This window comes from Scatophagus argus, chromosome 2, assembly GCF_020382885.2.
Source record: "Scatophagus argus isolate fScaArg1 chromosome 2, fScaArg1.pri, whole genome shotgun sequence".
Taxonomy (NCBI): Eukaryota; Metazoa; Chordata; class Actinopteri; family Scatophagidae; genus Scatophagus; species Scatophagus argus.
The window spans coordinates 12,949,908-12,976,423 of NC_058494.1; the positions used below are offsets into that span (position 1 = coordinate 12,949,908).

General features: G+C 40.6%; 4 protein-coding genes across 8 annotated transcripts in view; all 4 read left to right on the top strand.

Moving 5' to 3' along the window:
• Positions 1-388: 388 nt before the first annotated feature.
• Positions 389-6,717, top strand: LOC124070536 (TBC1 domain family member 24-like). Of its 5 annotated transcripts, none has more exons than XM_046410530.1 (12): positions 389-1,012; positions 1,225-1,430; positions 1,572-1,833; positions 1,974-2,090; positions 2,246-2,662; positions 2,773-3,012; positions 3,166-3,321; positions 4,509-4,572; positions 4,724-4,822; positions 4,997-5,098; positions 5,174-5,303; positions 5,414-6,717. In XM_046410530.1, exons 1-12 carry the CDS (start codon positions 807-809, stop codon positions 5,587-5,589), a joined length of 2,175 nt encoding a protein of 724 aa, XP_046266486.1. In that variant the 5' UTR covers positions 389-806; the 3' UTR covers positions 5,590-6,717. The 5 variants fall into 5 exon arrangements, with proteins under 5 accessions (XP_046266486.1, XP_046266505.1, XP_046266495.1 ...); XM_046410549.1 differs by having other exon boundaries at positions 5,216-5,303; XM_046410539.1 differs by having other exon boundaries at positions 4,997-5,068.
• A 218-nt stretch (positions 6,718-6,935) lies between these two features.
• On the top strand, positions 6,936-11,444 carry LOC124070562 (zinc finger protein 501-like). Its single transcript, XM_046410568.1, has 3 exons — positions 6,936-7,103; positions 8,653-8,721; positions 9,081-11,444. The coding sequence occupies exons 2-3, from the start codon at positions 8,673-8,675 to the stop codon at positions 10,199-10,201; spliced, it is 1,170 nt and encodes a 389-aa protein (XP_046266524.1). The 5' UTR covers positions 6,936-7,103; positions 8,653-8,672; the 3' UTR covers positions 10,202-11,444.
• Positions 11,445-11,790: 346 nt separating this feature from the next.
• cfap52 (cilia and flagella associated protein 52) lies at positions 11,791-23,736 on the top strand. Its single transcript, XM_046410580.1, has 14 exons — positions 11,791-12,024; positions 12,427-12,626; positions 12,807-12,943; positions 13,550-13,678; positions 13,864-13,963; positions 14,630-14,746; positions 15,084-15,184; positions 15,332-15,502; positions 16,412-16,560; positions 16,835-16,980; positions 17,650-17,801; positions 18,573-18,675; positions 22,877-22,988; positions 23,371-23,736. The coding sequence occupies exons 1-14, from the start codon at positions 11,964-11,966 to the stop codon at positions 23,550-23,552; spliced, it is 1,860 nt and encodes a 619-aa protein (XP_046266536.1). The 5' UTR covers positions 11,791-11,963; the 3' UTR covers positions 23,553-23,736.
• An 834-nt stretch (positions 23,737-24,570) lies between these two features.
• The window catches only part of usp43a (ubiquitin specific peptidase 43a), a 102,269-nt gene continuing 100,323 nt past the window's right edge, over positions 24,571-26,516 (top strand). The window contains exon 1 of the mRNA XM_046410587.1: positions 24,571-26,308. Within this exon, the coding sequence (XP_046266543.1) occupies positions 25,700-26,308 (609 nt within the window). The 5' untranslated portion in view covers positions 24,571-25,699. The remainder of the gene's footprint in view (positions 26,309-26,516) is intronic.

Consider the following 26,516-nt stretch of genomic DNA (forward strand, 5'->3'; position numbering starts at 1 on the left):
ACATCTGTTAACTGATAACAGTGTATCAAATATTGTCCAAGGCTTCATGGGACTTGACATGCTTTCTCCACTCACGATGCTAAAGAATTTGTTTTTCAACTCCATTACATGTTCAGCCCACATATGAGATAAGAAGTTGTAGATGTTTTATGTTTCATAACCAAACAGTAGTTGTGTTTGGATCAAAACATATATCTGTTGTGGAGAATAATAGCTGTTGAAAGACTTCTTGGAATAGACTCATTTGGTATTTTGATGCTACGCATGAAGCTCTTTCAAAGAAAGACCAACACGTACATGATCACCCTCCTCTGTCTGATGACCTTATTCTGAACAATCAATGTTTTGATAGGTGCCCTCATAAAAATAAATGTGTTTCAAATAATTTGCTAATTGCGATGTGAATAAACTATTTGTATGGAAAGTGCATGGATATGCTGGTATTTAACATATAAAATTTCATCCATTGCAGTGAGTGCGGTTATTTGAAGGACACTTTATTAAATGTATGTTTAAAAGAGGGTGCTTGTGTTTTGCCACGTGATCTGGAAACAAATATTTCTTGTTTGCGATTTATTACTTCTCAGAATGAGACACTGTATGTTGCCAAAGTTAAAACAGGAAAATCACTGGATTTTTTCACTTTCAACAAGTGAAATCACCACAAACAAACCATACCACCATAGCTTAAGTCACATGGACACTACCCACAGGCTTATATAAAGCCCTGATCCTCAGAACCTGTAGGTAGTCACAGGAGACATATTACCCTCCAACTTGCATTTGTTTTAAGAGGAAGATTTGAGATGATTCATGTTTCAAGAACACCAGAGTTCTCCAATTGTGGAAACATGAATTCGATCTCAATGTGCACATCATCTGATCAAGATCTGGGCTCTATGGCAGGAGGCAGAAGCAGGCCAAGGTCTCACTCGTATTACAGTCCAGAGGATTGTAAGAACTATGGTCTGCAGATGCAAACAGAGGAAACCTATCTAAGACCTCGCTCCAGGTATGTTTTCACACTTGGCCTTGTTTTTTTATTTATTTATTTTTTTAAAATCCAAATTATGCTAGTGGTTCCACAACAGGACAAGATCTTTTCCCGCATGTATGTGGATTTGTGTTTTAATGTTGTGGCAACATTGGATAACAGACCATGTCCAACACAAAAAAGACTGAAAGAGACAGTTCAGAATTAATGCAAAATTACCTGCTCCCCAGGTCTTTTTACACTTATGAGACATCAGAGCTTTACTCTGCCTACGAAGCAGGAAACTCCAGTCCACTGAGCCAGAGAGCCAGCTCCCTCGTCCATGATCAAGTAAACAAAAAGGAACAGAGAGAAGGGAATGGAGCTGGTGTTCGGCTAGCTTCGAAGAAGCCCAAATCTAAACCAAGCAAAAGCTCACCATCAAGAGAACTTAATGGTACTGAAATAATGCTTTTTAATAAATCATAGCTTATATTCTACCCCTAAAACATAGCAAATTTTTAAATCTGAAAAATTGCAGATTATTTTTGCATAATTCAGAAAAACTATCAATTAAATGAATGCATATTTTGCTCAGGCAGTAAAGGCAATCTTAAGTCACTGTCCATGATCACCATCTCTGAGTCGGACAACTGGGAAATCAGCTCCTGTTCAGGGATGAAGTATGGACAGTTTGTAGACTGGGAGAAGATTGATCCTGAACCTGCAAAAAGATACCAGCAGATCCTGAAGAGCAATCACCAGCAGATGAAAGTTATGGGCCGAGAAGGATTCTGGTCCATGCCCCACACACTAAGGGCAAAGGCTTACTATCACATCATCCACAGCATCAATTCCAGGTTAGATTGTCTGAGTAAATTTAATAAATCAATTTTTAAAGTATTTTCTGTCATGAAGACAAGCATACATGAATTTTGGGGGAATGAGAAGTAGGTTGACATGTATTAATTCTAAATGCAGATTGTTATCATATCTGCAGTGGGATTGTCAGTCCAGATAGAGATGTGTACTACGAAGTGGCCAAGAAGCTCTTTGGAGAACAGAAAATCAGCACCCATCCAGTTCCAGAATACATGGAGGCAGGAGAAATACCCAGGTACAGGATGCTAAAAACATGTGGTTCAAAGTTGTTGCTCCTACAGCAAATGTGACAATATATTCCAGTACAATTATTTGAATAGTATTGAATTTGAATATGTTGCACTGCACTGGAATATGACCAAATGAGTTGTTGCTTGTTCTCTTATCCAGATACTGTCTCAACAAAGCAGGCCTGAACTCTGTGAAAAAGATTCTTCTTTGCCTTGGCAAATACTTCCCGAACATGAACTTCTGCCCCATCCTGCCTGCATTGGTCTCCCTAATCCTCCACTTCAGCGAGGATGAGGCTGAATGTTTCTACAGCATGTCCAGACTTATCTGCTACAATGACCCCAATAAGCGTTACATCGACCAGACCTTCCTCACCTACCGTGCCTCCTGTATGACCTTTGGAGACCTTGCTAACCGGTGTTGCAGAGGCATCCGTAAGCTGATTGCCAGCTCTCATCAGAACCTCTTTGAGTTTTACTCTGACTGGATCATGTGGATATTTGCTGACCTTCCGTTCACATATGCCATCAGAGTGCTGGATGTCTACTTACTGGAGGGCTACAAGGTCCTCTACAGGTTTGTCACTGTAGAGATATCACATGTAAAAAACAAACAAACAAAAAAAATCTTCAATCTAAGCGTGTGATTTCTCATGACACAAGTTTCTCACAATCACTCTTCTGTAGGGTGGCGTTGGCTTTGCTCAGTCTCTACAAAGTATCTGTGTCATCTCGAGTGGCTGATGTAGAGGACTTCAGGACGGATATGAAGAGTTTTGTGCAGAATGTAGCTCGCCACTGCACCGTTGAGAATCTTCTGGAAAGGGCCTTCATGATTCCTATGGCCACACGGAGGGAGCTCAACCTCCTGTTCAATGCTAATAAGGACTCCCTCATGCAAAAAGGTGTCAGCATACACCAGAAAAGGTGAGTTACAACAGAAACAGAACAGCCACCGAGAGGCAGATTTGTAGGCAACATTTTGGAAGTAGAAGGAAAGTTTAGAGCATATAACAACAGTTCACATTTATGTTATTTTCATTTCATATACTCATCATATCCATTTCTATGTTCCTAAAGGCAGGTGGTTGAGATGGTGGACTTTAACAACTTCACATCTGATGTTGTGACAGGCACTGGGATGAGAGTCATCTGGGCCTGGATACCTGAGCGCTTTGCCCTTTTCAGCCCCATTAGACTGTTTAATACAGCTGAACATGAAAAAAGTCTTACCTCGTAAGTGACCCTTGTTTAATACCAATGAGGCTTCATCGGAAAGACTTGTTACTTCACAGTCATTAATTACAGATAGAAGTGTTTCTTTATTGCATCCAAAGCCTTCATATCTTTCAATTTTGTTCACTTGTGTTTGTGCTAGGCCAGGTCATTATGGATCAATAACTCCTGAACAGCATGTTCCAGCGGTGGAAAACAGATTCTCAGGTCTAGTTGCATAACAGAAAGAGGCAGTGTGTTTACACCATCAACATGTTTGCTTTGAGTATGAAAGTCAGCTGACAGTTCAGTGGTGGCAAATGCTGTTTATGTAGAAAAATATTTTGAGCAGAAAATTCCTGAATGTTTAACTTTAAATTTCTAAAACATGGTAAAAAAAAAAAAGCGATACTCTGTATAGAAAGTGGCCATTTTGATAATATAAAGAAATCTGATTATTTTCTTAAGTTTATATCCACCGCTGTTATGGCCACAACAAACAGTCAGTTGACTGAACCTCATTACCAGCCTACAAAAAGGATGCCATACCCAAATTTGTGATTCAAATGATTTTATTTACAAATAATACTAAATTTACCCAAAACTACTGGAGCCTGGAGGCCTGGCCAAAATGAACAAAAGGCTGAAGGAAGTCTGGGCTGGCCACAAACCTAACAAAATATGAATAAACTGAACGATCACATAAAGCCATGAAAAGCAGACTACCAGACCTCCACCCTCAAACGAAATAAACACAAAACAAAAAGCAAAATGGGCAAAAAGCTCTAAACTAGTCAGGAGCTACTTTGGTGTGGGAGAGAGTTCTTTCTTTTCCGGCCTCCTTTAAATATGTGGACCACCCACCAATCAGATGAGAGAGGAGAAAAGAGCACAAGAGCGGAGGGTGTAACAACCACTAAGTAAATTAGTGATTCCAATGTCTATATTTCCCCTGACTTCATCCCACCTTAACCAAAGCTCTTAAGTGAGCTTTGGTTATGTTTGACATAGAATGATATTTTTAATGCCGAAGTTGTGATCTTGTCACATAATAAGATAAAAAATAATTTACATTGCAGATAGGCTTTGTAAGATTTTGTCAAACTCATTTAAAGTCCAGGTTTGGTCAACAGAGACTCTGTGGTTGTGAACATAAAAGTTTACCGGATATTAAAAACGACACTTGGTTATTTTTTTCTCTCATACAGATTCTATTCACAAGTGGAGGGACATGAACCAGTGGTTTTGATAATCAAAACTGTGGATGAAGAGGTAACAAGATTATTGGATTGAATCTAATAATTTTGCTGTATGTGCTTTTCCTTTTGATTGGACTGGAGATTTGAACCTGGGATGTTTTAATGCTTTAATGGAACTTCTTTTTTTTCATATCACAGAAATATGAATATTTCTCATTTCCCAGGTTTTTGGTGCCTTCCTGTCAACAGATGTGATTGAAAGAAAAAAGCACGACTCTGAGCGACTGACATATTTTGGAACTGGGGAATGTTTTGTTTTTACGGTGAGACATATTCCCAATTTAATTTTCTTGAATTAAATTTGGTTAAGTCATATTCAAGTTTATCAAGCCAGCGGATTTCAGGTCAACTTTGTATATATTATTTTTATAGCCATTAGGTGGAATGCATCTTAAACCACAACCAGTGTCAAACCATAAATTTGCTGACTCTTTCAGCTTCGTCCCAACATGGAGCGCTATCAGCAGGCTATGGTCAACATAATGACCAGAAGAGCTCACCCTCAGCAGGTGCGAGTGAGCAACAATGCCTTCTCTGAGGTATCCAATAGTGACTGCTCCACCATTACCTCCACCTCAGCCTCAACTCTAACCTGCCCTTCTGGAACCCCCCAGGACCCCAGTTATCTGACGATCCCTTTCACTGCCCCATCACAGGAACCCATGACTGCAAAAGAGCCGAAGAGACCCAAGGAACAAGAAGCCTCTATGTTCATAGCATGCAGTGACAGTCAGCTCATTATTGGTATGTCAGTTGAACATATCATTAACAGAACAGAATGGGTATTTAAAAAAAGGTCAAGTCCACCGTGATGTCTGACGGGGTTGTTGTATGACGTGTGTGTCCTCTCTTAGGTGGTGATGGGGGCCATGCACTCTGCCTGCAGGGAGACCTAGTGGGAGGATTCTCAGGGCCTTGTGACACATTCAAGAGCATCCCACTCTGCAAGGGATCTTTCAAGATCCAGGCCCTGGAAGTGTGGGGCATCCAGAACTGTATTTCTTTTTCTCACAGTTTTCCTTCTCAGTAGAAAAACAGCCTGGTAACTTTGCATCTCTTGGTAAACAGAACCAGGCCTTTTTCATAGTGTTGTTTCATTGGACTTGATTTTTATGCAAATTCCACTCATTTATTTTGTGCAATGCACATTTATGCATACACTATACTGTGAAGCAACTAAGTGAAATGTTCTCTGACTCCCTGCGGCTATCTGTATAGCCTTATATGACATACACTGTCTGGACTTTACAAGCCCACAGAAACAAATGTTCCCATTTCTTGAAAGCTCTCTACAGTCACAGGGAAAACCTCCATAAAAAAGGATCTTTTTTTCACTGAAAGAAAGACATGCCAGCTACGAGAACAAGCACGTAGTGCAATGAAATTTACAGTAACTGATTAGTGTGAGGGTGCTCTGTGGACACTGAGCCTCCCAGATTCATCATAATTAATATCAATCACTGAAGAGCAAAGGATCATCTTTATGTAGATGCAATCTGCTGAAAAACGATGTTTTTCTAGAATGAATAAACATACTTCTCTATCGTTTTTTTCTCATTATTTTTCAACTTATCTGCATTTGATAGGTGCCCAGTTAAACCTTATGTATTTTTGTGATGTGACAATCAGTTGTGACCTACTGTGAACGTTATATTCTTACTTGATATGTAATAGGGTCAAAAGGAGTTGAGTTTCAGACTGAAAAAATATTTTACTCAACTTTCTCTGAGGTCAAAATCTCAGAACCGTCAACACATGTAATAGCACTAATAAGGTGTAGATCGCACACGTACGCAGGTATGTTTGCTTGTTTGTTGTTGATCTGACAGTCAATATCGTATATACAGTATACATATACACATGTAGCCTGCGTATTGTGCAGGGCCACTTCACATTTGCAGTTGACCCAAATAAGACCGAACAGCATAGACAAGCCGTCTGGGCCTCTACCAATTTTGAAAACCTTTGCTGTTTTTAGGGCTGTTGGGAATTTGGTAGCCAAATGTTAAAGTTGTTAAGATTTTTTATTTTTTACCTTATTTTATTTTATTTTGTTTGTTGTTGTAATTCGTGTGTTTTCAGTGATAACAGACAAAAACAGTCATTTAGTTTGGACAATAGAAACGATGCCAGCAACAAATAAATCTGTACGTCTGGATTCAGTCCTAAGTCAGTGTATGATTTGGATATGTCTCGTCGACTGTATACTGGTCATTGTTTAACTTGATCAACACATTTTCCAATAAAAAAAAACGTGGTAAGAAATGCGTAATTTCTTCTCATCATTTTAGTACAACGGCACAAAGCAGGTGTGTGTGGTACGAACAGTAAATTATCACAGTAATCAACTTTCCTCAAGCTTTTAATTTTCAAACTTACGTGGTGCATTTGAAGGTATCGTGCAAGGGAACGGACATGAGCTATACTGCTGCAGCTAGATTAGCAAACTGCTGCCACTGCTATCTTTAGATGGGAAATAAGTTGAACTTAAAACGCTGTGGACAAAAGATGTGACAGCCTTCGGTTTTAAGGATTTGTAGAAAGGTGGGACTCAATCTTATATACCTTGCCTAGTCTTAAACGGCTTTGTTACGTTAACTAATAACAACCTTAGCTTTAGCTAAACTAGCTAACCCAATTCAGCTCTTTCTGATAGCATGTGTGTCCTAGATAAACAATCGTCTATCGTCATTTTAAACCACTTTAGCCATAAAGTGGCTTGCGTTAACCATATGACGGTCGGGGAGTCGAGCATGAGATGGTGTTGTGCTAAACTCAATTCCAAAACATTTCTGCATAACATTTTACCTTCCCTTTTACAGATGTTGCATACACCAGATAACGGCAAACAGCGCATGGTCTTTTCCGATCGGGCGCTAGGAACTTTGCAGCTTGTGGTGTATTCTGTTACGTTAGCTGAAGGAATCGTCTGTTACATTTTCAGTCTTAACATTTTGTCTCTTACTCAACACTATGCATAGGTTAAGCTAAAAAGCCGTATGGCACATCTTAATAAAAGTATCGGTCTTCAGAGGCGATGGTGCTAAAAACACACACAATGAGGGTTTCTCACTGTTTTGCTTCAGGGACATTTTCCTGTTAAAGAAAGCCACCTGGTGGTGAGAGGAATATCTCCGCATGTCATCATTCTGGTTTAATGATGCATTCTATTTGTACTGTATTTGCAGGAAAATTTATCATTCATATCCTTAACGCACCGTACTATAAGTTAGCTAAACAAAGAAATATGAAACGTCCAGAAAAGGTTGGCTGAGCATGAGAGAAGAGCTGGCTTGTTGTGCATCACATGCTCCTCTGTGGCATCCTCATTATCCAACACCCCACATGTATGGTTGTCAGCTTGCAGCAAGAATATGGTTGTGTCTGATATTCTGGATAGCAATGCTATGTATGAAAGATAAAAATCACTACTTGATCTAAATTACTGAACCCAGTCATGTAAAAGATACTGTAGCGTAGCAGGAATTTGTTGAAACCAATTTAAACACTTCATACCCATTTCTTCACACCACATCATCATGTATCTTACACATTTAAATCATGATGCACTCATTCTTTGGGAGTGAGCGCAAATATGGGCTATATTTTAAGTCACTTAACTGTGTTTATAGCTGTTCAATTCATTATACATTAAAGCTGGCTAATAAATCAGCCAATGTTAGTTCATTGTAGATGTATTGTAATGATGTCTGTGTTGGCCCATGAATAAGAAGTCAATACAGTATGGATATGGGCTCATTTAGAAAGCTCATAGTTTGTCTTCTAGAGAGCACTGCCGAAGTGTTTTTTTCAATATGTCCTGCTCAGTATTTAATTTGGTCACAGCTATAACATAAACTAATCTAAGGCATCGGTATCAAGATTATTTATGTTTGTTTATGTAAAAAAGAAATGTATATCCACTAATATGTCATTAACAGATTTTTTTAAAACTAAAACATTTCACCATCAGTTTTATAACTAATTATATTTAAACAACAGTTTCAACCTTAAAAAATGATCAGGCAGCATTATTAGCACTGAATTATTGCTCTACAATGCTAATGTAATCTTCCAATTCTTCTATTTGTAGACTGCAAATAGGCTGCAGCAATGGGTCCAGACACTGCCTCTGTCCCCAAAACAGAATCTTCTGAGGAAAGTAAGTGTTGATGCTTCTTTACATTTCAGTATTTGTTTATTGTTCTTTATAACTAAGCTTCGCTGGCATGACAGCTCATCTCATCACTAGATTTAAGACTTTACAAAAGTGTTACATTGCCAAAAATTTTATGTGTGTTCAGTAAAATGACCCAGCAACCCTAAAAGGGGATTAGAAATGTTTGGATTTCCCCTCTAAAATCCGCCATAGAAATCAAAGGCACCCGCAGAACTCACTTGTGTTTCTTCTGTGTATTCAGTGTATTTTAATCATTACCTAACAGTCACTGATAAGATCAAAGTATTCAATTTGGTCATTTAAGTATTCACAGGCTATTCTGTTATGTGGTTGTTCCTCAGGTCCTGGAGAAGTGATCGTTAAGGTAATCTCAGAATCAGATTCCAATGATGCTTCAACCACCGCTGATCCCGGGAGCTCCAAACGGCTAGAGGGCAACGTATCTGACAAGTGTTACCCTTGCTCCATCTGTGGCAAGGTATTTGACAGACCATCGAAGCTAGAGAGGCATAAACCTGTACACACGAGGAAGCCTAAGACTCTTCATCAGTGTCAGCATTGTGATAAGAGTTTCACGCAACAAGAGAAGCTGATCCGACACCAGAATTGCCACAATAGGACTAACAAGCACCCCTGCCCCGACTGTGGAAAGGTTTTCAACAGGCCTTCAAAGTTAGAGAGACATAAGCGCACACACTCAAAAAAACCAAAGGTGCCTCATCAATGTTCATACTGCATGAAGACATTCAGTAAACTTAACAAACTTGTCCGTCACAAACGAATGCACACCGGGGAGAAGCCTTTCACCTGCTCGGTCTGCGGAAAAGGATTCTCCGAGTCAGGGCACTGCAAAGCACATGAAAAGACGCACGAGGATCAACCAGAAAAACCTCACTGCTGTGCCAACTGTGGGATGTGTTTCTTCAAGGCCTCAGAGCTCCGTCGCCACTTCCGCTCTCATACGGGAGAGAAACCTTTCAGATGCACACTGTGCGAGAGCTGCTTCTCCCGCTCAGAGGGACTTAAAAGACACATGAGGAGCCACACAGGGGAAAGACCATACAAGTGCATTATCTGTGGAAAGGGATTTTATTCTCGACAGGATCTGAACATTCACGGACTGACCCACTCTGGAGAGAAACCACATCTTTGCCCAGTGTGCGGTAAAGGCTTCTCACAGTTGGGTAACATGAAAGAACATGAACAAAATGTTCACATTAAGTCCGAGAAATATATTTGCAATGAATGTGGGGCAACCTTCACGCGGTACAAGTCACTGACAAAGCATCAGCGGACTCACACAGGAGAAAGACCCTATCTGTGCCTCACCTGTGGTCGCAGGTTTTCATGGAGCCATTCTCTTAGCAGACACCGGAGGACACACACACATAGACAGATGACTATGGACACATCCAAAGACATATCAAGTTTCGAAGGACCCTCTGAGAATCCTAGCAGTTGAAAATAGAAATGAGAGCCCTATAGAGAGGAAATTTCCCCTGTAAGCAATTTCTCTGGAGCAATAGTCACACTTAAATTTACTCATTTGTAGTCATTTGTAGAGAACTATTTGGGAAGCTTTTGTGAAGACTCACCTTGCTGCTTGCTCTGGCTACCAGTCAGGGCTCCAGATTAGCTTTTTTTTATTTTCCCAGTATTTTTACTTATCGGAGGTGTTTAAACTCACTGTAACTCTGTTTACTACTTCCCATAGGACAGACATGGACTTGGCTTTCGATAATGTGGAAGAATATTTCATATAATGGAATGATTTCCTCTTTAGAGTTTCCCTGTCAGAAAGCCTGAAAAGCTTATTTGACATAGCCAAACTAAATCAAATACTGACTAAGTCTCCTCAATTATATGATCAATGGAGATGCCAGATTACAGTCTTGACTAAATGTCTGTTTTCCAGTGGTGATTGACCTAATCTGACATAATCTGCTACCTCCCTAAAATGGATTTTAACCAGCACAAGATCCACACATATTTCAGTCCATACCAGTAGCATACCAGGATTTTTTTTCTTTTTGAAAGTAATTTTCTTTTCAGTTATGCTGGCATCTGTCGACCATAAACAGTTGGATGACATTTTTGTGGAATGTAGTGATTTTTTTTTTTAAATAATTAGTCCTTCACGGAATTAATTAACAATTCATGCTATGCTGACTTAGTGCAGAGAAGTGCAGTTGCACCATTCTCTGTGCAAATGTATTACCTCTCACCACTAATGGGAAACAACCTACTGTGAGATCGCTGATTTCAGTGTCTAGCTGCAAATATTCATATTTGGGTGAACTTCCTTTCAGTGTTGGTGGTTTGAACCATTGACTGTGTATAATAGTCTGAACCAGAGAGAGTGCATTGCAGCAGGTTTCCTATGGTATGAGCTATTTTTATATTTTTTTAATTTCCATTTTATTTTGTATTGCAGAACATATATATTGTTTAACTATGTAATCCAGATTTTCTTTGTGACATTGTCCACATACGTGTAAAATTGCTGTCATCACACTGATTAGTGCTGTACTAGGAACAACACAATGGCCCCAGTAGCTCATTTAAAAACATATTGAGGTAATGTGCTCAGATGTATTTCTAATTATGCTAACGAGAATGTGAATCGAGTCGTGAACCACATAAATCTCTCTGATAAGTTGTTTCAGTGAAATTCCAACCACCAATAAACAGTTTTTATTTAATAATTTTTGCTTTTTTGACTGTGTGTTAAGCTGTTTTTGTGAAGGCTACCAAGCAGTTCTGCTGCATGTTACCTCACCTGTAAAAAGGACAGGTGAGCTAAGACACAGTGAAAACGTATCATACAAATATGGTTGTTCTTGTCTAACATATTTCTGTTTTCCCGTCTAGTTTTGCTCTTTAGTGTCTCTTAATTAGCTAAGTGACAGTGGTATATCTATTTATCTGATCTAATATATCTTCTCGGTTTTTATGTCCACCCCTTAAGGATAAGGGTAAGGGTAAGATAAGAATTTTCCAACGGCAAGTAAATGCAACGGCGTTTCACCGACCAATGACAGCGGTCAACAGAACCCCAGCTGTTGCTAGGTGACGTTTGTTTGCTAACAAATGAGCTATCAAGCCTTTTTGAGAAATCAAATTCTTGTTTTGGTTGGTTTTTCTACCACAATTTGACTTTATTTATGAAAGGACAATCTTAACACTTAACAGGAGAAGGAGATACTAGATTTTGTTTTTCAGCCATGGCTCTTGACACTCACGGTGTGCCTCAACTGGAACTGGAGGCTGTTATTGGGTTCAACGGTAACTTTCTGTGAACTTAGCTCGTTACTTAACGTCTCTTAGAAATGATAAGTATTTTGTTGGCTAGCACACTAACTTTCCCCTGTGAAACGCCTGTTCATTGTGTATAATGCTGTTAGGGGTATAATAGCTTTCGTGATATTTTAATATTTTAATATTTGCGCTTGCAAATGATCATATAAGGGGGTGGCAGAGACACTTTTGCTTACTATGTTAAGCTATAGAGAGACCCTGTGGTGTGTTTGTTTTAGCTGTCAATCAGCAAAAGACTGCACAGTATGACTACTGGCTGCTCATCCACCTTTCAAAACGAGAGACCATAAATCGTGGTCAAAAACTGTTTTTCTACTTCGACCTTTAAACGTGTTAGATCTTATGTTGTGCTACACGTTGTTTCATCAGGGCATGTGTTTTCTGGCCTGAGGGTCCATCCAGACAGAGAGCACCTGGTCTACCCTCTGGGATACACAGTCGTTCTGAGGAGAATCAAAGATGGCAAGCAGGAGTTCCTTCACGGACACACAAACAACGTATCCTGTATTTCAGTGTCCAAAAGTGGATCATATATTGCCTCTGGACAAGTCAACTTTATGGGCTTTAAGGTAGCTGCAGATATAATACATTTCCTTAAGTAAAGTTTGTGTTGTGATTAACCCAACTAAGTCTTCAATACCACCTCTTTAATTTGGCTCGGACCCGTTTACAGTAAGGAATGGCAAAAGAAATTTGTCATTTATGCATCACTTGTAAAAACTTTAATACATATACATATGTGTTTCTAGGCTGCAGTAATTATCTGGAACTATGCACAGCGGACAATCTATGCCCAGCTGCTGCTCCACAAAGCAAAGGTAGAGGCGCTGGCCTTTTCTCCCAATGACAAGTACCTGGTGTCCCTCGGGGGTCAGGATGATGGCAGGTAAACGTCAAGTTTGGCTGGTGCAGTCCAGAGGAAGTTGTACTCCTTCCCAAATAACTGTATTGCGTCTCAAATGAGTCAGGAAAAGAAACACAAGCTGTTCAAATGCAGGACAGCAGTAGTGAAAACTGAAGATAAAAAATGAAGAAGAAAAAAATATGACATATTCTGCATGTAGATTTAAATATTACTTACTTACCTGATCATAACAAGATTTCAATGGTAAGAAGTTTAAGAGGATACCCAAATATTTTTATTTAAGGACCAGCTGTCTTCACTGTGAGGTATACAACATTTTTACAGCATGTTAACAGCAGTGGCCTTCTTCATGCACTCTTATGAGACCCTGTTCTGTACCCAGAACAAGTTTGCGCTTGTAGGAAAAGCTTGATTACCTACAAATAAGTTCTCCAGTGAAAGGAAGAGGGAAGCAGATAAGAAAAATCTTTGTTTTACTGAAAATTTAACAGAATGACACACCTTAGTTCCAAATGCTGACACTTAACAACCCCTTCTTGACTTTAGAAAGAAACATACTTTATATAAATTCACTCAGCTGTACATATTCTCTATTTGTTGAGCATGTGAGGTATTTTGTAATTCCAGCATCGTGGTGTGGAATATTGAAACCAAGCAGGCCATCTGTGGGAGCCCAGCTTCAGCTCACAGTGCTGGCCACTGCCTCACTGTGCAGTACTCGAACACAAACAACAATATCTTTGTATCCGCTGGGAGGTGAGTGAATGGTGTCTCCTAGCATTCTGAAAACCAAGGGTCAGCTTAGTGCATTATCAACACATTAAATCTTCAAATAAATAAATACATTTTTCAAATCTTCATGTCCCTTTGTGGAGTTCCTTTAAATTGAGGTACCAATTTTATTATTCTCTCTGAATGTTTTAATATCTTTTTTTGGGCAGCGGAACATTGCGAGTCTGGGAACTGGACCTCCTCAACAGAAAGATCAAGCCTACAGAGTGTCAGACAGGCAAGCTGAAAAGGATTGTGAAATGTATAGAGGTATGATTTTGAGGTCCATCTGAGTTTTGAAATTAAAAAATAAGGTGTAGTGGCTGCTTACTTCCACAGTCTAAGACCACTTAGTTTGGTTCGATGGTAAACGTTGACACGTGTCTCACCGTAGTCGTGATTGATTCCAAAAGACTTGGAACTGTGCAGGTATCTTGAACAAACATTTATTGATCGTTCCTCAGTTACAGCAGTAAATCCACATTTATGTCTCAGTCTGATCCATAACTGGTTTACCTCCTAAACACAGGCGCTTTAAATGGCTCTTCACATGCTCAAACTCTTATAGTGTTCCACTCTGTACAAGCTGGCTTGTTAATCAAAAAGCAGCACATTACTCTCAACAATACAATGTCAGTCACATCATACGGCACTATCAATGCTGTAAACAAGTCATAATAACTTCAACTGCAATATTTCATGTCATCATATTGCAAATAAAAATATAATCTTAACACAGAACAAGACATTAATTTCTATATGAATTCAAATAGACCATAGCCTTACATATGTGATAAACTGTGTTGTTATATTTGTCTTACTAAAGGCTACTGAGAAAAATCAGTAAATGACTGGCATTACAGTTGTAGTGTGCATGTGGGGAGAATTGTCTCATAACTGTGTTGCTCATGTTAGCTTCACTCTATCATTACACAGATTTCAGAGGATGATCAGTTAATATTCTGTGGCACCACCAGTGGAGACATCATGAAAGTCAACTTGAAGACTGGGCTTCTGAGTGACTATGGTCCAGTTAAAACAAAATACAACCTGGTAAGTCAGCTCAGCAGGAGTCATTAGATTACTAATGGATGAAAGTCACTTCAGCTATCTGCATGATAGCCAGGTCTCCTGGGAATGCTCCTGTGGAAATATATGTGGAGGCTCATGACATGTATTTTATTTGAACTGCAACTATAATTTCTTTTCCATTTTTATGAATCACTATATTCTTCCTTGTCGTTCTTTACATGCATCTTGTTTGTAGCTTTGTTCCCTTTACTATCTGGAGTCTTCTTTATTTATAACGTTTCAGAGCTAAGAATTTGCAAAGCGATATTTTCTTTAGGACTATACCTTACAAGTCAGTCCTTGTGCCATTTCTGTGCAGGGTGTCAATGTCCTAAGGATGCTGAAGTCTGGGAACTTGCTTGTAGGCTCTGGATCTGGCACTTTCACTCTGTGCTCCAGGACTAACTTCAAAAGTCTTAAGTGAGCCCTGCACCTGTATCATTTGAAGCATTCCTGTTAAAAAATACTTAGATTTGGAGATAAAGCATTGGATGACAATAGATATCTATGACGCCAAGTTTTTTGGGGCTCATTATCAATTCCGCTTTTCCTGAACACCCACATTAGGGAAGTCCAGCTGGAAAAGGGGGTGACCTCCATCGCTCTGAGAGGAGAGGGCCAGCAGTTCTTTGTTGGGACAGAGGCTGCTCAGATGTATCGCTTCAGTTATGAGGACTTCAAAGCTGAGCTCATTTCCACCAGCCACAACAGCAGTGTTAAGGACGTAGCCATATGTTTGTAAGTGGCCGACTGACAATTCAGGGAGTAACAGTCAAAGTCACCAGTCTGTCCGTGTTTTATGTTTTGTATCTGAGACCCAGCAGAGAGAATAAAATTTCACATTTCTTTTTTATCTCAGCTTTTGAATATAGCGAGAAATATACTGTACATTCAAACTCCACCATGCTGTTAAAGAACTTTGTTTGACAGGATAGAAGTATTGATGATATACTGTTTAAAATCACTTTCGAGATAAGCGTTCAGTTGAAATAATGAGAGCCTTTTGTACAATACCTGTACAATTTCCAAAAACCTCTAAGAAACAAACATGAAGCAGTGTTGGGCTGTGTTCAGATCTCTTTAGGACTGTTTGAGGTTGTATAAGTAGGTGGGGTCTGAATAAACATTTCAATCTGTTGTCACATTTGTCCAACAGTTTCAATAGTCACCGGGGTTGACATGAGGTTAAGTTTGCAGGCAACAGCAACACACCAAAAAGTGCTGCTTACCTTGCATACCTGCTTACCTTAACGTGTGTGTTGACCTGCCTTACATTTAGACACCAGAGAAAAACTTGTTTTTCTATTTGCATAACAACTGTTATGTTATCAGCCAATCAGCATATTGTCATGCCAAGACTTAAACCACAGTAATGCATGACTTCAGTACCCCATTCTGCTCACTAGAGGGTGACATAAGCTTGCTTCATCCATGTATTATGAGACATCCATGTATTATAACCTTATATACAGTATGCATATTGTACTCCTAGGTTTTGTACTGAAGCCAACTTTATGTCAGTTATTAGATGGATCCTTGTTTAAATGTCCTTTGCTCAATTAGTACCTTTCTGTAACAGATGGTTCTAACCACATTCACTTAACAGAGACTCCACATTTCTCTCTTTTTTTTCTGTTTTTCTACTAGTGGGACATCTGAATTATTTGCAACCTGCTCAGAGGAGGATATCAGGTTGTGGCATATAGACAAGCCCAAAGAGCTGCTGCGCATCACTGTACCCAACATGACCTGCAATTCCCTGGACTTCATGGCTGACGGACACAGCATCATCAGTGGTGGGACTTAGGGAGAGACCTCTGAAATTAACACACCTCTGAAAGAGGAGAGACCTCTGAAATTAACACACTGGATCTTATTACTACAATGAATACTCATTTTGGGCTTCCTAGTAGGAGCTGTGGTTCATTCATAGCTATCAGTAGATGTTCTCTAGTTACGTTTCTCAGAATTCAGTGACCTATTCCCCTAAAAATGAAACCATGTCACATATTACATCAAGTTAATCCCCTTGATAACTGACTAGTAATGAGTAATTTCACTGTCTTTTAGCGTGGAATGACGGTAAGATTCGCGTGTTTGCGCCGGAAAGTGGTCGGCTTATGCTCATCATTCACAACGCGCACAGAATGGGTGTAACGGCCATCGCTGGCACCAGGAACTGCAAGAGGATCGTCAGTGGAGGGGAAGAGGGGCAGGTGAGCATAGGTTTTTAATTGTTACAAAATAATGAAGTGATCAGTGTTCTCATCAAATGAAAACAAAACAACAGACTGAATTTGTGATAACTTCACATTTTAGAACTGAAGTGCCCACTGATTTCTCCCAGATGTCCTCAGTTTTCTGCCAGCAGACAACATGTGTAGTCGATGAACAGCAGTTGGATGTGCAACTTTCACTGAGCTTAAAGAAGCCATATGTATAGAAAGTTTGGAAAAAATTCAAACAGTAAAATTCATCTTTAACTGTGTTTCTTGTTTATTATTTGTAATTATCATTATTATTTATTTATCTCTCTTGTAGCATATGACTGCATATAGCTTTCTGTATGCTGAATTATGGAGGACAATTTAAGATAATATACTTAACGTAATTCTCACAAGATTAAAGCTATTAAAAATCAACAAGACTGCACACATTATATCCACCTCCAAATACATGTTCAACATTTTAAGTGTTAGAGCAGTCAGGCATACATTTTATTTGCAGTTTGACAGATTTATTTACTTGAGGAAACACGGCACACTGTTTTCAATATGTATTGAGCTTTGTATTCATGCGTCCAAATAATTGTAAAAAATTCGAGACAGTACTCTAATATCTGACGTGAAAGGGATCCCCTGTGAATTTGGATTTACCTTTTGCAGGTGCGTGTTTGGGAGCTACGTCCACATGGCCATCAGCTGCTGGAGGCCATGAAAGAGCACAAAGCCACTGTCACTTGTATCAAAATCAAGAGTGATGACAAAGAGTGTGTCACTGCCAGCTCTGACGGCTCCTGCATCATCTGGGACATAGTGTGAGGAACCTGTCTGCATATCCATACATACACTCATGCGTATTGTTGTTAAATCAGTGCATTAAAGGCTCTTTTGGGGTTTCCACATTTGTTTCAGTAGTGGTATGAAATCCTGTGCACAATTGCTAATGATATACATAGGCACAAATTAGAGAGTGCTGCCCTCAGGTCTGAGATGTAATGAGAGAGAAAGGCTGAAGCTGTTCATGTGTCTGGCAGGTACAGTAGGAATTAAAGGAAATCCAGTGAATTCTTTATGAAGAAAGCTTAAAATCCTTTAATCCTCGGGCTTCCTCTGTGAGGAGCATAAAAACCGTTAAAAACTCTGACGGTGGTCATGTTTTTTCACCGTTTCTCCCCTTCAGTGTACAAGTCTGTGGATTAAAGGCTTTCGGGCTGCATTCATCAATAGCAGCATAGATATCTTTTTTTTTTTTGTATATTTACTAGCAAGCTGTAACTATACAAAATTCATGTGGATGAAATCAATATAAGACAAGAGCCTTTAATGAATCTAGATCAGCACCCTGTCTAAGCAGCATCATTTTTACGTCCACAGAGGAAGTTTTGCAGGGGTTTAGCCATGTCTTACTTACATACTAGTGTGCGGAATATTTAACATTTTTTATGTGTATTTACACAGGTTGGCTTATGTGTATTTTGTTGTTATATCACATTAAACTTTTCTGGGCAGTTCTAATGCTACACTAATATTTCTTCAACTGCTGAGAAACGCCTTCTCTTTCCTCTCTTCTGCATTTCCTGCTGTAGGCGGTTTGTGAGTCTTCAAATGGTGATCGCCAACACACTCTTCCGGACGGTGTGCTACCACCCAGAGGAATACCAGATCATCACCAGTGGCACTGACAGAAAGGTTTGTTTTGGGACTGTTAATACTTTCTTTCATTACTTACTGCGGAAGAATGGAAACGGCTGAGTTCTATGCAAACTTACGTGTGTGCATAAAACTCAGCTGTTTTGCCTGATAGTTAAAAAAATGTTTTGTTTGTCACAGAATGACATTCAACAGTCATAATCTAGATGTCTCATTATTCTGTTATTGTTATTATAATCTCCACTCAGTGCGTGTGAGAGAAAAGCCTGCTGCTCTGCTAAGATCAGCACACAGGAGCACAGTGAAGACTCACACAATCACACACACTTGTATGTCCACAGATTAGGTGGAAAAGCCTGTAATTTGTTTCTCAGCTCAACGTAATTAAGCCATTGTGTTGGCTGCTAGTGACTGTGACAAAAAAAAACACTCAGCTCTTTAAGTCTGTTATTTTGTGAGTGATTTTGATTAACAATGTGCACAGGGTCAGAAGTTCACAGTGGCAAAATGAAATGCTTGTTTCCTTGATTGTGCACTTCACACACACCCACTGAACCCAGCCACACACGAGAGCCCATATTGTTGCCTCCTCTGCATGCTGAGAGGTGAGGACAAGTTGTGCTGATTAACACGGCGCTGTGGATATGCTGAGTGAGTGGAGAGAGAGTGAGAGGGATGGATTCAGGGGAGGGGAGACAGTGGGGGAGATAGACAGGGGGAGGATTGCTGTAGTGTTCGTGCCTTCCTGCGGATGTGCCTGTGCCACCCGAGTGCCAGCCAGATCCACCATCTGCTCATCCCAGGACACAGGCGCTCTGTCTGGGAGAACATATACCAACGCGCTGTCTCTCTCTCTTTCTTTCTCTCTCTCTCGCTCTCTCTCTCATCCTCACTCCAACCCTTCATCACATCCCAGCATGCCTCTGTGAGTCAATTCAAAGAAAGTTAACTAATAGAACTGAGCGAGGTAATGAAAAGGAAGAGAGTGGCTGAGAGACAAGGTGAATGGAAGGTGGTAACTCTCTCTCCATTTGCTAAGGTGTGTCTTTTTAGGAGGACAGGAAAGGTAGCTGAAAGGAAGTTTAATGCAGTTAATGTGTTCATGGTGTGTTTTGTTTTTGCTTTACATTTGACTAAGCTTTCCAGCTAGAATAAAAACTAAAAACTGTCTCTTTAAACCTGGGTCACATGGGCATATGTACATACTTATAATTCTGTGCTGCTCATTTTGAGTGGGCCTTAAGGCCTTGGGCATCAGGACTTAATGGTGCTAATCTTATCTGTAGCTGAATCGGCTATACTCTGAACTCGGGTCTTCACCTGATTATACGATGAACAGTATCAACAGCAGACCTGTCTCGGCGTTGCTTTCCACATGTAATTAATTTCCTGGTGGCCTGTGTTGTGGCGATAGGCCAGTTTCCCAGGCTGAGGTGGAGGGAACACAGATGGGCCAAAACAACTCAAACAGGTGGGAGTCTCTAATAAACTGCTGAACTGAGACAAGGAAGAGGGAAGAGGTCGTGACTGTGGCAAGGAGGAAGAGATGACATGGGGCAGAAGGAGGAGTGTTACTTTGGTCATACCTGGATATACATAAAACTGTACATATAGATATCCATAGCACACTGGTGGTATTCTTATAGGTACTGCTTTGCTGTTTGTTGAAAAGATGGTGCCTTCGTGTTGAATGAATGTTCATGTTCTGTGCAGCTGCAAGCCTTACGTCATTTGATACCGAGTTGAATAAGGAAGGATTTCTGAATTTTGCACGTTATGTTTTTAGTGAACTGTTTTCCCCTCTGGTAATGACAGTGTTTTCCTACATTATGTTTTGCAAATTTACTTGGTGGAACTAACATATCAACAAGCCATTTTGTCCGAATACGCCAATTGGTGTCAGAGGAACACTGTAGAGCAGCTCCACAGAAATGTTACTGTGGCTGGTCAGGGACAGAGAGAATCACTCTGCAGTTCCAAAAATATAAATAAGATTTTTCTCACTGAGCCTTGTTTTCCTCTTTCGTTCCATGGTAACCAACAGTATTTGATAAGTCTGTGTTAGATTACATTTCCCCTCCTTTAAAGCATTGTATGCTTGGTTTTGTGGAGATAAATGAAATCCTGCCTCAAAGGCTGTTCTTACAAATGTTACTTATTCTGAGCAGCTTTTTTTTTTACAATTAGACATCCTGTCTGTGACATAATTTCATTTAGTTCAGTCCGATAGTAAATTTTTAGCAGCATTGCAGTCAGTATATAGTCAGTTTTCAGAAATTAGCTCTCTGATTTATGGTGCTTTTAACATTTGACTGACTTTGAAGTGCAGTCTGTTCAGCCCATGTTTTACTAACTTTGAAACAGCTCCTGGGCTAAACACTTACAGGGACTGAGATCAGTACTGCCGTGTGCCACCAAACCTTCTATTAGAAACTTGTTCACACAGGATGAGTGAGAAGATAGATTTTAATGATCAAATCAACCTGGCCCTTCATTTATGGTACCTAAACTTTTAAAATGTAATCGGGCTGGTCATATAAATAACAAGAAAGGACCCTTGGAGGTGTGTGTGGTTCTGTGATGTGTCTGCTGCCTGTGCTATAAATAACTTCAGCTAACAATTGCCTTTTGTGTGACTTGATACTTTGACAGCTACAAAGCTCTAGGGATGATTAAATCTCATCTATATCAGCAGAGATGGTTTCAGTAGGTGCGTATGGAAGAGGCAGTGGAGGAAGGTAACTACATGTAACAGAAGTACTGTACTGAAGTGCACTTGAGTGTTTCCGATGTATATAACTTAGTACTTCTGACCCACTACATCTCATATTGTACCATGTTGTTCCAGTTAATTTTCAGATTACAGTTTTTCCTTCTTGTCCAGGAAAAGCCATCTCTCTATATAAATCTTTCACCTTAAGTAAATTTGGCTTGATAGGGGCGGCATGGCGGTGCAGCGGTTAGCACTGTTGCCTCAAAGCAAGAGGGTTCCAGGTTTGAGGGGTCTGGGCTGTTCTGTGTAGAGTTTAATTGTTCTCTCCCTGCATGTGTAGTTTTTCTCCGGGTACTCCAGCTTCCTCCCTTAGTCACAAAAACATACTCATTAGGTTAACGGGTTACTCTACATTGCCCCTAGGTGTGAGTGTGTGGCTGTCTGTCTTTGTGTGTCAGCCCTGTGATTGACTGGCGACCAGTCCGGGCTGTACCCTGCCTCTCTCCCATAGTCAGCTGGGATAGGCTCCAGGGATGGGTGGCTGAGTAATCTATGCAGTAAATGAAGAGAGAGGGTGAACAGAGCAGTGGATTTAGAAATAAAACCTGAGTTTTTGATTGTTTCCCTGCTTCAACATACTAAAATACAGATAAACAAATGAACACACTTAAACCTCTGCACAACCCTCATCCTGCCTCTCTCCTCCTGTCTTTGTGCAGCTCACACAGACCGTCCTGCAGATCTTTATGACAGACATAGAGAGCAGAGGGGAGAGAGATCACGGGGAAACGGAGATAGCTGTAACCTAGTTACTATGTTTTTATAGAGACCCAACCTCACACTGTTATTGGCTGGGGGCTACATTGTGCTGCACAAAGGCTGGCACCCAGAAATGTTCTGACACAGCAAAGAACAAAGAAAATACGGAAATAAAGGCAGAGGGCAGGACCAGATACAGACACCACCACACACTTTTTGAGGGTCAAAAGTGATGCCTGAAAGAAATAACTTTTGTATGAGTAATTTTTTTATTATTAGTGTACCTTTATGTAAAGGATCTTACTGCCAGTACCTCCACTACTGGTGAGAGGCTGATGGAATTTAACCATAGAACTCTGCATTTCCATACCTGATAAGAATAATAGAGCAGTAAAGGTAGTTTAAGGTACTTTGAGGTCACATATGGTATATTACCAAAACAGAAAATAATACAGTAAATGATGATGTAACAGAACACAACACAGCAACATAGAGATGCTGCCATCTGCTCATCTGTAGTGTAATCAGACAAAACTATGGAAATATGATCAAATGTTTGTGCATATTTATGATGCTTACTGAATGTCTTGAGAAAATAGACTGCACAATGTCTGTACATTAAGTCTGTGCATACTTGTCTGTGCATATATTTATATCTCTCCCCCTCTTGGACTCCAGGTCCTCCATAAAGAATGGCGGTGATGAGCAAATATGTGTCAGGTACGACACTTCATTTCAGGGTTTCCATGTGTTTACTTCCTACTGCAGATTGCCTACTGGGACGTGTATGACGGCACTGCCATCAGAGAACTGGAGGGCTCGAAGTCTGGGGCCATCAATGGCATGCACATCTCACAGGAAGGCAAACACTTTGTGACAGGTAATGGCCCGTTGCACACCTGCTGCTTGTTATGTTGTTGCTGTGCTCCCTTTAGTAAGATTCCTATCAGTGTAATTCAGCTGCAGATAAAGGAGTCTCAGTCTATAAAATATCTCTCGTACCTGAGCAGTGAAGATAGTCATCCTATTGCGCTTGTCCGGGTTCATTGCTTTTTTCTCATCACTTTTTTTCATTGAAAAAATACAAAGAAAAAACATTATATATCACACATTTTATCCCTTTTCATCTCCCTATCTTACCCCCATAGCACTCATCAAACCCTTGTCTCGCCCTAACCCACCGCCACCCTCCACCTCATATATCTCATTGCAATGTTCTTACTCAAACATCTCTCAGGTAATTGACATATTTTTCATGACAGGAGGAGATGACAAGCTGTTGAAGGTGTGGGACTACATGGAAGGTATAGTGACCCACATAGGAATAGCTCACGGTGGCAGTATCACCAGTGTCAAGCTCTGCTCCAACAACAGCACCCTAATCAGCACCGGTGCAGATGGAGCCATCGTCCGCTGGAGGTTCCCTCACCCCTCTACCTCTTAATGTGACATCTGAAAGGAACGGAAACATTAAATCCACTATCACCCTATTCTCAAATTATCCAAATCTGTCATTCAGTCTTTCCTCTTAACAAATGTTCCTATGAGAATCCAGCAATCTTTCAGTCACATTGCAGAATGCATTGACACTCTGACCAAAGGAAATAAATGTAATTTGATTGAGCCTCACCGACTATATGAAATTTTTTCCTTTCTTCGGCAAAGAAAGAACAGACAGTTTTTACAGAACTGAAAATATTACATTTCTCGAGCAGCTTAGTCTCTTATGTGGTAATTCCACGCAGAATCTGAATATAGGTGGGAATCCACAAAGTGACACTTTACTTGAATTTAAAATTACACTTCAAGGAAGAAGACCGTATTGTTCACATCAAAGTGTCCGCATTATGCTTCTTTAGACTTTTTTTTTAGAACAACAGAATTAATTGTGTACAACAGACTTTCTCAGTGCAGATGAAAGAATGTACAAAAACATTATACAGTAGATTAAATTTCCAGGTATGATTCTTAGGTCTGCTGCTGCAGAGACAAGCAGGAGGCCCAGATTCTTGGCTGCTTAAGCTCACAGTCGGCTAATCTATCAGCACGATTCCCTGAAGAATTTTGGTTATAGAGGAGGCAACAGAAAGCCTCTCTGACTGTGTCTGATCTGAAACCATTCTTCTCATTGTTGTTCAACATGGCTAATTGAAATAGTTAATAGCTCACCACTGCCCCATTCCCCCCAAAAATAAACAATATAAACCAAGTCAGCAAAAACATCCCTGGATCAGAGAAAAAAAAAGGCATTTCTGGAGGAAGCCATGGCTTGATTCACAATGTGTGTTATGCGATGGTATACCATGTTGGAAAAAGGGCATAAGGGAAACTATGGAAATTTTGGATGGGGCTATCTATTTCAATAAATCCACACATCTCGCTTACTAAATTCAATCTTTAGTACTGGTGAGCTGTTAACATTAACACATTAGCCAGGCTATTTATAGAATTCTGTACAAATGTCTGCAAATGTTAATGTGTTCTACACAAAGATATTTGAATAGCAGGATGAAGCACAAACAGATCCTCAATGCAGGTGATGTCACATCTCAGTTTAAGAAAGGACACTTTAGAGGACAGTCAGACAGCAAATATAGAAACATACTGCACACAGCTGTATTATCATGTTAGCCCAAAACACAGAACCATAAAATCCTATACTGGGACTGTATAGGTAGATGCATCAGGAACTTGTTTTACAGGTGGCCAGGGAGTAGTTTTGCTGCCATTAGTCACTCTGTATTTCATGAGTCCATAGTCTTATTGTTGAGTGATGATAATGAAATACTAAAAGTCTTTCAGTGGTTGGTGCATCTTCATTTTTAGGGCTGGGGTCGGAAGGGTCAGTTAGATTCATGTAACCACGAAATCATCAAACAAATGCCAGAGATATTTTCTTTTGGCTCCCTCTGAAGATGTTTAAGTCAGGTGATGCTATAATTGGTCCTACAGGGGGCAGTTTGAGGCTACAGTGTTTGACACCCATTTAAGACAACAACTTCCTTGTTCCCTCTGTGACAAACAAGTTCAGCTTCATGCACTTTGCTAATCCAGTGACAGTGTGGGACTGTGGGGACAAAAAGGATTTCCTGCTCATTGTATCATCCTTTCTGTTGTGATAAACTGCAAGTAATGTAATCCAGGTTAATTAAATTCATGTCTGAGGGGCGGGCATGAGACAGGATCCTCCGAATATCAAGTTGTTCATTGTAGCCCCACAGACAGAAGGAAAGGGAGGGTGGAATAGCGCTGGTGAGAGAGTCAAGGACCGCCAGTGCACGATCCAGCGCTGAGAGCATCGATGAGGAAGTGTGACTGAACCTGCGGTGTGCAGGGAGGGAGGCAGCTCACCCGTGTAGTTCCTGGATCACCCATCAAATCGTGCGGACTGGTGACCGGATCGTACTGGGAGTTATCGGAATGTCAAGGGAATAATAGGACTAATGTGCCTTACTGGCACCGAGTCGGTGCCATCTCAGCGGTGAGTGGAGAGAAGGAGAGAGCAGGAGGAGGAGGGGTAGACAGTCTGGCAGACAGGTGCGACTCCACAGCCTGTTTCATTTTCTCGCGGTCCTATTAAGTAACAGAGCCATGGATACCCGCAAGGAAAACAAGGTAAGAAAAGCAATGAAACCCAAAACGACGAAGCGAAAAGAGAAGAAATACAAAACCGGGAGGTTTACCAGGAGGAAATCGCTGCGATCATTTGGGAATTTCATGGGAAGGATCTTAAAAACTTTGGGCACTTTGGCACACTTTGGCGACGTGGAACCGCCGGACGCGGAGGACGACGACGGCGGCTTCGGGCAAAGCGCGTCGGGTGGTTTCAAAGACTGTTCGCAGATCTCCAGGGAGGGGGCCGTGAAGAAGAGCTCCACGGTGTCCTCCGCTCACGGCTCGGTGAAAGACAGGCTGTCGTGGTGTTACGGCGACAAGACCCCGGGGGTGCTGGGACTGAAGAACCACGGCAACACCTGTTTCATGAACGCCGTGGTTCAGTGCCTCAGCAACACGGACCTGCTGGCCGAGTACCTCGGGCTGGAGCAGTACAAGTCGGATGTTTGTCACGGGAGGGTGAACGGGGAGGTGAGAGGCGACGAGCGGCAGGGCGTCAGGGGAGAAGTGACCGAGCAGCTGGCGTTGCTGGTTCGAGCGCTGTGGACGCTGGAGTACACACCGCAGCTGTCTGTGGAGTTCAAGGTGAGGGCGACCGTGTGTTTATCTGCCAGGCTTCTGCTGATGTCACTGCTTTGTTGTTGTTGTTGTTTTTTGTTAGTGTGTCTGTTGTTTTGGCTTCTGCCGCGACATGGAGGAGATGATCAGAAATGAAATGTTTATTTTGTCTTATTTAAAAAAATGTGTTACAGTTTTGGCAGGTATTACTTGGAAAGTAATGTCTTTACCTGGA

Excerpts from the sequence above, each read along its gene's own strand:
- LOC124070536 (XM_046410522.1), top strand. The coding sequence starts at position 807 with ATGATTCATGTTTCAAGAACACCAGAGTTCTCCAATTGTGGAAACATG. Across the intron at positions 1,431-1,571 it reads ACCATCAAGAGAACTTAATG|GCAGTAAAGGCAATCTTAAG; the intron begins GTACTGAAATAA and ends TATTTTGCTCAG. Across the intron at positions 1,834-1,973 it reads ATCCACAGCATCAATTCCAG|TGGGATTGTCAGTCCAGATA; the intron begins GTTAGATTGTCT and ends TCATATCTGCAG.
- LOC124070562 (XM_046410568.1), top strand. The coding sequence starts at position 8,673 with ATGGGTCCAGACACTGCCTCTGTCCCCAAAACAGAATCTTCTGAGGAA. Across the intron at positions 8,722-9,080 it reads AACAGAATCTTCTGAGGAAA|GTCCTGGAGAAGTGATCGTT; the intron begins GTAAGTGTTGAT and ends GTTGTTCCTCAG.
- cfap52 (XM_046410580.1), top strand. The coding sequence starts at position 11,964 with ATGGCTCTTGACACTCACGGTGTGCCTCAACTGGAACTGGAGGCTGTT. Across the intron at positions 13,964-14,629 it reads GGATTGTGAAATGTATAGAG|ATTTCAGAGGATGATCAGTT; the intron begins GTATGATTTTGA and ends ATCATTACACAG. Across the intron at positions 15,185-15,331 it reads ACTAACTTCAAAAGTCTTAA|GGAAGTCCAGCTGGAAAAGG; the intron begins GTGAGCCCTGCA and ends CACCCACATTAG.